General features: G+C 40.5%; 1 protein-coding gene across 6 annotated transcripts in view; it reads left to right on the forward strand.

Annotated features, from left to right (window-relative positions):
• NQO2 (NAD(P)H dehydrogenase, quinone 2) overlaps positions 1-12,014 on the forward strand; it is a 36,478-nt gene that overhangs the window by 11,803 nt on the left and 12,661 nt on the right. For 3 of the 6 annotated variants that reach the window (XM_005869624.1, XM_005869626.1, XM_014542387.1), the window contains exons 1-3: positions 1-37; positions 4,662-4,795; positions 7,608-7,772. In XM_005869624.1, coding sequence (XP_005869686.1) covers positions 4,789-4,795; positions 7,608-7,772 — 172 coding nt within the window. In that variant the 5' untranslated portion in view covers positions 1-37; positions 4,662-4,788. Of the gene's footprint in view, positions 38-4,661; positions 4,796-7,465; positions 7,485-7,607; positions 7,773-12,014 lie in introns of those variants that run through there. The other 3 variants (XM_005869625.2, XM_014542386.1, XM_005869627.2) reach the window with 2 other exon arrangements.

Genomic DNA, 12,014 nt, shown 5'->3' on the forward strand with positions numbered 1-12,014 from the left:
CCTGACGCTTCTTTTCCCGAGCGTCCGCTTCGGGAGGGTGAGTGCCTCCTCTTGCCATGGGCCCGGGGGCCTGGCCGGCGCAGCTCCCGGAGCTCAGCGCGCTCTCGGCGGGGACTGCAGGCTGGAGAGGTCTCTGCGGATTTTCACGTCCCGGCCAGAGTGGACTCACTGGTCCCCATGGTTCTTCCTACCGTGGCCCACTGACCCTTTCAAAGTCAGGATTTTACGGACCTCTTCCTAAATCCTACCGCATGCCAAGCCTGGTTATAACAGGCTCCTCTAATCTGCTCTCAGCCCTATTACAAGTGAGGAAATTTACAATCGAAACAGGCTCAGATCGGTTCGTGAAGGGGGTGCCAAATAAGGCCAGCGCCCCACAGCTCGCCCTTTGTCCAGTACATTGTGGCAGTCTGTGACGGAACCTTTAAACATTTTTAAACAGCTTCTTTAACCTTTAATTTCCCTTAAAATATCAGCCAAAAAATACATGGAAAGGGGCATGTATTAAATATTATATGCTTCTAGCAGTGCTGTGTATAGTTCTGGACATAACCCAAGTGCCCAGAAATAGAGAAACGGTCACAAATGGGCATGCAGACAGTGGTCTAGTTACCTAGTGAAATGCTATCTACCTGGAGTGACAGGCACAGAGCCTGCCAGTGTTAAAGAGGCAAAGTGAAAACACAACAGCTTCTGGATACTGATAAAGAAGTAATGCACATCAACAATATCAGCCTATTTGATGCAGTCTATGTAGTTTAATAACCGTGTGCTTCTTTTCTGTCGACCTGGGTGAGAGCATAATTCCTATTAAAGGTGAAGGATTCCTGCTGTGGAGTGGGGTGTAAGGAAGGGGAGTGAGTGGGAATTGAAGGGCACTGGACAGCAAGTCCAAAGCCTGGCTCGAATGTTTTATTTGGAACAAGTAACTTCCTGAGCCTGTTTCTTATTCTGTACAACTTAGAGAATTGTAGGAGTGCGGGAGTCACAAACTCAAATGCCTCAAGTGTCCAGGCATGTGATGTGAATATGTAACTGGGCCAGGCAAGCAATAGGGAATGGAGGGGCCTGGGGACACAGAATACATGTCCTGCTAGAGGCATTAAAATTAAATAATTTCCCCCCAACCAAAATTGTTTTGGGCCTTCATCGTAGGAAGCTCAGGATAAGTTATTATTTGAGTCTGAAGTGACAATGATAACTTTTTAAAAAGTAATCAGGACATATCATTCCTGCTTAAGGCGCTCCAGTGGCTGTCTTGTTATGCTTAGACTAATGTCCTCACCCCAGTCCCGCTGACCCCACCCACCTCTGACTGCATTGCCCACCAAAATTCTGTGTTTAACCACAGGCTAGTCAAACAGGGTTTATTGAATACTCTAGGTCAGTTCCCAACTCGGGCCTCTTACTAGTACTTGCTATTCTCCCAAGAGAATAGCTTGGTCCTATCATCATTCATCTGTGGTTAGAGATACCTTCTTGGACCTTTCTATCCTAAAATATCAAACACAGTCCAGCCATTTTATCTGCTAAAGTACTTTATTTTCTTTCTTTTTTTTCTTCTTTCTTTCTTTTTTTCTTTTTTTGGGGGGATCACCATTTATTTAATGTATTTTATAGTGTTACAGATATTTTCCACCCCCCCCTTTGTCCCCTCCTTCCAACCCCTACCCATCCCCTCAGATCATATATAAGTTCTTTGGTTTATCTCTTCTCATTCCCCCAATCCCACATTGAGGTATGTCAGTCTGTCCCATGCCTCTATGCTTTGGGTCTTATTTTGTTGGTCAATTCATTTTGTTCATTAGATTCCACAAATATGTGAGATCATGTGATATGTGTCTTTTTCAGATTGGCTTATTTCACTTAACTTAATATTTTCCAGGTCCATCTATGTTGTCCCAAAGAGTAAGAGATTCCTCTCTTTTTTACAGCTGCATAGTATTTCATAGTATAAATGTCCCACAGCTTTTTTATCCATTCATCTACTGATGGGCACTTGGGCTGTTTCCAAATCTTAGCTATTGTAAATTATGCTACTATGAACATAGGGGTAAATATATTCTTTCTGATTGGTGTTTTAGGTTTTTAGGACATATTCCCAGAAGTGGGATTGCCGGGTCAACAGCAGTTCCATTTTTAATTTTTTGAGTAAACTCCATACTGTTTTCCATAGTCTCTGAACCAATCTGCATTCCCACAGGCAGTGAACTAGGGTTCCCTTTTGTCCACATTCTCACCAGTACTTGTTGTTCGTTGATTTTTTTATGATAGCCATTCTGACAGGTGTGAGGTGATATCTCATTGTGGTTTTAATTTGCATCTCTCTGATGATTAGTGACTTTGAGCATTTTTTCATATATCTCTTGGCCATTTATTTGTATGTCCTCTTTGGAGAAATGTCTATTCAGGTCTTCTGCCCATTTTTAAATTGGATTGTTTTTCTCCCTTTTGTTGAGTTGTATGAGTACTTTATATATTTTTTATATTAACCCCTTATCAGAAGTATCATTGGCAAATATGTTCTCCCATACAGTGGGTTCCCTTTTTATTTTAATGATGGTTTCTTTTGCTGTGCAGAAGCTTTCTATTTTGATGTAGTCCCATTTGTTTATTTTCTCTTTAGTTTCATTTGCCCTATGAGATGTATCCATAAACATATTGCTACTTGAGATATCTGAGATTTTACTACCTATGTTCTCCTGTAAGATTTTTATGGTTTCATGCCTTACATTTAAGTCTTTTACCCATCTTGAGTTTATTCTTATGTATGGTGTAAGTTGGTGGTCTAGTTTCATCTTTTTGCATGGTCTGTCAAGTTTTCCCAGCACCATTTGTTGAAGAGACTGTCTACTCCATTGTATATTCTTGCTTCCTTTGTCAAATATTCATTGACTGTAATGGAGTGGATCAATTTCTGGGGTCTCAGTTCTGATCCATTGGTCTATATGCCTGTTCTTGTGCCAGTGCCAGGCTGTTTTGGTTATAATGGCTTTGTAGTATAGTTTGATATCTGGTATCGTGATACCATCTACATCATTCTTCTTTCTCAAGATTGCTACAGCTATTCAGGGTCTTTTATGGTTCCATATAAATTTTTGGAGTATGTGTTCTAGCTCTATGAAGTATGCCATTGGTATTTTAATAGGGATTGCATTGAATTTATATATTGCTTTGGGTAGTATAGACATTTTTTTATAAAATATATATATATATTTTATTAATTTTTTTACAGAGAGGAAGGGAGAGGGATAGAGAGTTAGAAACATCAATGAGAGAGAAACATCGATCAGCTGCCTCCTGCACACCCCCTACTGGGGATGTGCCCGCAACCAAGGTACATGCCCTTGACCGGAATCGAACCTGGGACCCTTGAGTATGCAGGCTGACGCTCTATCCACTGAGCCAAACCGGTTAGGGCAGTATAGACATTTTAATGATGTTAATTCTTCCAATCCATGAACATGGTATATTCTTCCATTTATTTGTATCTCCCTCTATTTCTTTTTTCAATGTCCAACATTTTCCAAGTACAGGTCTTTTACTTCCTTGTTTAAGTTTATTCCTAGGTATATTATTTTTTTGTTGTTACAATGGTAAATGGGATTGCTTTTTTAGTTTCTCTTTCTGAGAGTTCATTATTGGTATATAAAAATGCCATCGATTTCTGGAGGTTGATTTTGTATCTTGCTACCTTACTGAATTCATTTATTAAATCTAGTAGTTTCCTGGTGGAGTCTTTAGGATTTTCTATGTACAATATCATGTCATCTGTGAATAATGACAGTTTTACTTCCTCCTTTCCAATTTGGATGTCTTTCGTCTCTTCTTCTTGTCTGATTGCTGTGGCCAGCACTTCCAGAACTATGTTGAATAAGAGTGGTGAAAGCAGACATCCTTGTCTTGTTCCTGTTCTAAGGGGAAATGCTTTTAGTTTTTCCCTATTGAGTATTATGTTGGCTGTAGGTTTGTCATATATGGCCTTTATTATGTTGAAGTCAGATCTCTCTATTCCCTTTACTGAGAGTTGTTATCAAAAAAGGATGCTGGATTTTGTCAGATGCTTTTGCTACATCTATTGATATGATCATGTGGTTTTTGTCTTTCAATTTTTTATGTGACGTGTCACATTACTGATTTGTGAATATTGTACCAGCCTTGCATCCCTGGAATAAATCCCACTTGATCATGGTGTATGAGCTTTTTCGTATATTGCTGGGTTTGATTTGCTAATATTTTGTTGAGGATTTTAGCATCTGTGGTCATCAGGGATATTGGCCTGTAATTCTCTTTCTTTGTAGTGTCTTTATCTGGCTTTGGAGTTAGGTGACATATTTCAAATACCTTTTGGAAGAAGGCCCCTCAGAGGTTACAGTGATCTCGCTCTTGCTTCTTTCACTGGTTACAGTGCCTCCACCAAATTTCCCAGCTGTGATTCTGTTTGCTACAGAGTGGGGCAGTCACTGGTGAACTTCAGAATCCACTTCTTTTTCTGCCCATTCACCACCAGCTTCTTCACTGGCGCCTGGCCTCTCCTGAAAAGCCTTTTGCTGATCCATTTGCATGTCCTTCACAAAGTGGTGGTGAGGCCTGGAGCCAGTACTTCAACCTCACCTCCTTGTCTCCCCACCTCCCTCAAGTGTTTGTTTTTTCTCTTCTAGGTTGTTGAGGCCTGAGGAGACTGACTAGATCTGAAAGCCTGGGGCTCACCACTCAGAATCCTTCTTGCCCAGGATTAAAGCAAACCTCCCCTGTGACCTGTCAGAGAGAAATCCATCTGCCTAGAACATGGCAGGTGAGACTATTAGCTATTAACTTTTCTAAATTAAAATTTTAAGTAAAAGTTGAATATGTTGTTAGAAAAAATCTAAATAACACTGAAGTGTATAAAACTTGTTTTGTTTATGTGGATCACTACCTGGAATTACTTTATTTTTTATTTTCTTACTTATTTTATTATTTATTTAAATCCTACCAAAATATAAGTTCCTCCAAAGTAAGGGCCATGCTTATCCAATCTCTGGAATGATCCCAGGGAATAGTAGATGCTCAATATATAGTTGCGTGAATGAGCCCCCTGGGTAACCATGGTTAAAAATTCAGTATAACTCCCCATCTTTACTTGTCTCCCTGCTCATGGCCCCATTCTGCTACATCTTTTTTTTTTTTTAATATATTTTATTGATTTTTTACAGAGAGGAAGGGAGAGAGATAGAGAGTTAGAAACATCGATGAGAGAGAAACATCGATCAGCTGCCTCCTGCACATCTCTCACTGGGGATGTGCCCGCAACCCAGGTACATGCCCTTGACCGGAATCGAACCTGGGACCTTTCAGTCTGCAGGCCGACGCTCTATCCACTGAGCCAAACCGGTTTCGGCTCTGCTACATCTTTTTTTCTCTCAACAATCTATATATATAAAAGTCTAAGTGTCCATCCGACCAGTAGCTATGACATGCACTGACCACCAGGGGGCAGACTCTCAATGCAGGAGCTGCCAAGATGCACACTGGCCATTTAAAAATAAACGGCACCGTAGACCTGGCGCCACAAAGCAACACTCGGCTTCCCCCAAGTGGGACACAGGCCCCACCACCACCCTGGAATGACAGCCCACCAAATCACAGCCAACACTGCCAAGACCCCATGGTGCAAAATGCGGCCCATAGCCCAGCCCAGCCCAGCCCGGAAACAGTCACTTTGGGTGCCGGGTAATGATGTCACATAGCAAAACCCAGCTTCCTTTCCCTAGCAACTAATCTCCTTGGAGTTTCTTCAGCCCAGGAACATGACTTGCTTTATAGCCAGGTGGAAACTTTTTACACTTTAACCAAATGTCTGTGAAGCGTTTTCATGTGCCTCATCTCATTTGATCCTCACAGAAGTCCTGGAGTAGGTAGATAGGAGACTTGGTAGAATCCTATTTTCTTTTCATTAGCCAGAAAAATGGAAATTTAGAAAGTTTAGAAACTTGACCCAACTGAAAAGAAGTAAGAAATGGTGGAACTTGAAAATGACTTCAGGTTTTCTCACTGTGCAGAATATAGTCAAACACTGCTGCAGTTAAATATTTTACCCTTTGTTCTCCCTGCATGATCTACAATAATAATGTGCTTCATGTTGATATTTACTGCTGTGTTGCTGACAACTACCTGAAAGAGAAGTTGGGGTGCTTCACTGGGCTGGAAAAAGTTCAGAAAGCAAGTCTAATTAAGCAAGTTTATTCTATATAAAAGGCTAAGTTGACTGGCGCATGCGTGATACATATAAAGCTCTCGCTGGCGCCAATCGCATGCGTATGTTTCGATCTGTCATTGTTGATCGTAAATTTGGTTGGCACTTATATTATAGAGAAAGGGTGAATAGCAATATTAAAATATTTCTTCTAATTAATTTCCTTTCAGTGTGCATGAATCTGTGCACTAGGACACTAGTATAACATAAAAATCTTTTAATTTCAGAACATAATGGTACACCTTACATATGATACTATACATTGGGGTTTTCCACCTCAGCACTACTGATATTTTGGGCCAGAAAACCCTTTGTTTTGTGCATCATCCTTGGGGCTCTGTCTATCAGATGCCAGAAGTTCCCCTGCACCCCGCCCCCCTGCATACCCTGAACCCTCCCAGCCATGAAAACTGAAAATGTCTCCAGTTATTGTGAAATCTCTCCTGGGAGGCAGCACTGCCCTAGTTGAGAACCATTGGTATAAATATTTTATTTGCATCCATTTTCCCAAGTAGACTCCATTCATGACCAATGAGTCTGAGAAGTTAAAATTAAAAAAAAAAAAAAAGTATATCATTAACTCATGGAATTTAACCTTTATACTCAGTAGAATGCCTCAAAATTGTTTGCTTCAAACTAACCTTTGTATTTTCTCCTTAAGGACCTAAACTGAATATTTTAAATCAAAAGTTTAAATACTTGGCCTTAGACTTTACCTGGGAAAATTTAAGCAAATCACCAGAGCTGCCTCTTGCAAAAAAATCAGAGCATAATTTCAAGTTATCTTCTAGCAAGGACAATACTGCTTCAGGAGCTATTGGTAATAGTGACACAGCCAGGACTCGTAAGACCTGACTCTTACACTTCTTGTCATCTCACCACCAAAAGCTGGGCTCCTTACGGCACTGTCTTCTCTGGAGTAGTACTAGGAGTCCAGTTTTTCATATCTTGTTTAAGTGTGACATTTCAATGGGGCTGGAGGAAAAAAAGCAAGACTGTGTGTCAATAGCTGACACCTGCCCACGTAGGGTTAGCACAAAACATGAGTCAGGGAGCTTTTCATTTCATTGAGTTTGGGAACAGGGCTTCAACTTCTCAGAGGATAACCAAGCTAGATTGGGCTTTGAAAGAACCTGGTTGTGTGAGTTTTGACCAATCATAATTGGACCCATTGTATATTTGCATATTAGTAAACTCAAGTACCCATGAGCTATGCTATAACTGGATTAAAACCTCACCCACTGAAAAGGTTGGTATTTCTTAGCTTTAAATGCTGTAATGCTCCTACACATGTCATTTCCGTTTTAGTCTTTTTGAATTTTGACAAAGAAGAGTTGCTCTTTAAGAGAAATCATTTCTTCTCTGGACTTAGGTAAGAAAGTGCTCATCGTCTATGCGCACCAGGAGCCCCGGTCTTTCAACGGCTGTCTGAAGAAAGTGGCTGTGGAGACCTTGAGCAAGCAGGGCTGCACCGTCACCGTGTCTGACCTCTATGCCATGGACTTTGAGCCGAGAGCCACAAGGAACGACATCACTGGTAAGTCGCGGGACACAAGCTGTGTCTTTTAAAACTTCCTTCTTTGTGTGTGTGCAGTTTTGTATTGAGGCACAACTGATAGAACATCAGTTTCAGCTTTACAATGTAAAGATTCAATATTTGTATGCATTGCAAAATGATGACCACAATCAGTCCAGTTAACACTCATCACCTCACATAATTACATATTCCTTTTCCTTGTGAAGATCCACCATCCAGCTACTTTCCAATGAGCAATATAAGCTTATTTACTGTAGTCACCATGCTGTACATAACATCTCCATGACTTACTCATTTTATAACTAAAAATTGTACTTTTGACCCCCTTCATCTGTATGGCCCACTGCCCAATCCCTGCCTCAGAAACCCACCAATCTGTTTTCTATATCCATGAATTCAGTTATTTTTGTTTGGTTTTGGTGTTTTGTTTGTTTGTTCTTTTCTTTTTAATATACATTCCATGTATAAGTGAGATCATACAGTATGCATCTTTTTCTGTCCGACTTATTTCACTTAGCATAATACCCTGTAGGTCCACCCATATTGTTGCAAATGGTAAGGTTTCATTCTTTCTTTGTGGCGGAGTAATAGTATTCCATTGTATATATACCACATTTTCTTTATCTATGTATTCACTGATGGACATTTAGGTTGTTTCCATGCCTCAGCTATTGTAAATAATGCTATAATGAACACGAGGACCCTATATTTTTTCAAATTAGTGTTTTTGTTTTCTTTGGATAAATACCCAGAAGTGAAATTGCTGAGTCATAAGGTAGTTCTAGTTTTAATTTTTTGAGGACCCTCCATGCTGTTTTCCATAGTGGATTCACCAAATTATATTCCCACCAATAGAGCACAGGGGTTCCCTTTTCTCCACATCCTTGCCAACACTTGTTATTTCTTGTCTTTTTTATAATAGCCATTCTAACAGGTGTTAGGTGGTATCTCATTGTGGTTTTGATTTGCATTTCTCCAATAGCTAGTGAAGTTGAACATCTTTTCATGTACCTGTTGGCCATTTATATGTCTTCCTTGGAAAAATATTTATTAAAGTCCTCTGACCATTTTTAGGTCAGATTATTTGTTTTCTTACTTTTTATTTTTGTAATTTAAAAAAAAATTACAGAAAAAAATAACCAGCACACATAATATACAATTCTCAAGTGGAGAATTGCACAGTGCAAGTTTGTTTACCATCCCGTGGACACCAGTTTCTCTGGCCCTGAGGTAATGAGTGTTACCCATTTTCTCACTATCCTTCCAAGGACAGTCTGTGCTGTATAAAGCAATTACAGGTATATTCTTTACTTTTTTAAAAAAGTAAAGAATTGATTTTTTTACAGAGAGGAAGGGAGAGAGATAGAGAGTTAGAAACATCGACGAGAGATCAGCTGCCTCCTGCACACGCCCCACTGGAGATGTGCCCTCAACCAAGGTACATGCCCTTGACCGGAATCGAACCCGGGACCCTTCAGTCCGCAGGCCGACACTCTATCCACCGAGCCAAACCGGTTACGGCATATTCTCCACTTTTTAAAAAAATGGTAGTATATTATATCCATTGATTTGCATATTGCTTTCCTTTTTCACTGCTACAAACTATTCCATTGTTTGGATGTCATAGTTTAAGTAGCCCCTACTCAAGGGCACTTTAGGTTGTTTTCCACCTTTTTCTGTTATAAACAGTGCTGTAGTGAATAATCATCACCACATGTGTTGTCCTACATATGCTAGTAGGTCTAGTAGTGGACTGGCTGGTGGGAGGAATGTGCATTTTTAATTTTCATAGGTAATATCAAATTGCTTCCCATAAATGTTGAACCAGTTTACACTCCTACCAGCAATGCTTTCAAGTGCTCATTTCCTCACTGTCTCCAAAAGTGTTATCAATTTTTGAAAATTGGGAATCTGACACGTGAAAAAATTGGCTCCTGGTATAGTTCTAATTTGCATTTTTCTCATTCTAATAAGTGAATTTTACTATTGTGGGGAGGAAGAAATTTTCCTTTGTCCTCTGGTCCAATAAATATAAGACGGATCAACAAGAAAAAATAACAAAATTTAATTATGTACATACATACATATGGGAACCCAACATACATGAGAGGTTCAGAGACAGAAAGAGAAAATGCGGTATACATGGCATTCTGAGCTAAGGATGAAGTAAGGCACCTTGGGGCTTCAGAAGGGACGAAGGTCATTGCAGGACAATAAGAAGAGCAAGTGTTCAGTAATTAGAAGTCTGCTATAAAAAGTTATTTCTGCTAATAACACTTATTATAGGCAAGTTCCTAATTTAAATTCTCTCAGGGAGAAGTAAAAGTTGTTTGTGGGCCAGCAGGTTCTCAATCGCATTCAGCTCAAAATAATTCACATGTCAAGTGGCACGTCTGGGAGAGGCCTGTCCTGAACCCCTTCAGTCTCACCATTAAAATTTCCTGAGAAGTTCACATTTCAGAAGGTGGGTTGGTAGATTGTTTTAGTTCTCGTTAAACCAGACTCAGTCTTGAGAAGAGTTTAGTTCATTTAAACAGCTGTGTCTCATTTCAGGAGTCGGTGATGAATATGGGTTCCCAAAGTTAGGCCTTTGGTCTACGTGATCAGGTATTTAGGAGAGTCATCTCTATAAGAACAGAAGTTTTGCTTAGTGATTGGAGCAGATTATAATCCCAGGTTCTGAGTTCAGAAGACAGGCATCAAGAAGATTTCTAGATGTCTCACTCGAAGTATCTACGTACTCTGGGCTTCTCTTGTTCTTTTTCTAATTCTTTAAGTTGTAGGGTTAAATGGTTTTTTATTAATTTTTCTTGTTTTTTGAGGTAGGCCTGTAGTGCTATGAACTTCCCTCTCAGCACTGCTTTTGCTGTGACCCAGAGATTTTTGGGTTGTTGTGTGTTCATTTTCATTGGTTTCCAGGAAGTTTTTTATTTATTTCTTGATCTCATGGTAACCCAGTCATCTTTTTTCATCTTTACTCATGTTGTTGATCATCTTTGCCATCATTATTCTTAACTCTATATCTGATAAATTTCTTATGTCCATTTTGTTTAGCTCTTCTTGAGAATTCTCTTGTTCTTTCATTTGGGGCTTGTTTTTTTGTTTCCCCATTTGACTGCCTGTTTGGGTTTGTGTCTATGTATTAGGTAGATCCGCTACGACTCCCAATTTCTAGTACAGGACAATGTTAGACACTGAGACTTTCCCTGAGGACCCTCCTGGAACTATCGGCAATCCACATCTTGTGGCTCCCTCTGCTGGGGCTTTGTGCCTTTGGAAAGGACCAAGATGTGCACCAGGGCCTGCTTTTCCTAGCCTCAGGCCCAAAAGAAGATCAGGCAGAGACTCAAAGCCCACAGAGATCTTCCTCTGCCTTCAGTTCAATTGACACTCAAGCTTTATTAGCCTCAGGCTATCAACAGCAGAGTGGTGATAGAAGTCTTCCAACAAGGTGGGGCAACTGCCTTCCTCCAGACAAAAACTGCCTGGAAAGCAAAGATCTGCTAGAGAAAGATGTCCTCCACAGCGTGAGGTAATGACTCAGCACATGAAATCAGGGTGCCTGCACTCTGAGCTCCAACCCCAGAGCCCCCAACTCTGGACTCTCCCCACACAGCTCCAGTCCACTATGCCCTCCCTATGCCAAAGCCCAAGGTGAGTGGCTGCACACAGAATTTTTTGTATTTGCCTTTTAAGAGGGTGTCTGCATTTCTAGCTGCCTCTCCCTGGCCGACAGCAATCCCACTGCTATTAACAACCAGGTGTTCTGTGGGCACCTTTCTCAATTCTGGTTCTCTGTTCTGTGGAGCCCAGCTTGGCATTTAGACTCAGGGTTCTCATTGGGAACTTCCCAAAGCTGAGATATCCCTCCATACCTTCAGCTGCTGTCTGTGAGGGCTCAGCCCGCCCTTTCACCCCTCCACACTTCCTACCAGTCTCTATGCAGTCTCCACTTTCTGACCTTGATTATTAGGGTTCTTTCTGTCCTTGGGGACTCTGGGATTGGAGCTCAGAGTCCTCAGTTAATTTTTCTGGGTAGTTTTTCTGTATTTTAGTTGTATTTCTACTTTGGTCCTGGGAGACTGTCAGTGTAGCTTCCACTTATTCCGCCACCATTTTAGAATCCTCCCTTTTCTTTTTTTTTTTAATATTTATTTTTTTTTATTCTTTTTAAAAAAATATTATAAGTATTACAAAGGGTATTACATATGTGTCCTTCCTCCCCACCCCCCACCCCCCCCT

Source organism: Myotis brandtii, unplaced genomic scaffold (genome assembly GCF_000412655.1).
Source record: "Myotis brandtii unplaced genomic scaffold, ASM41265v1 scaffold300, whole genome shotgun sequence".
Lineage (NCBI taxonomy): Eukaryota > Metazoa > Chordata > Mammalia > Chiroptera > Vespertilionidae > Myotis > Myotis brandtii.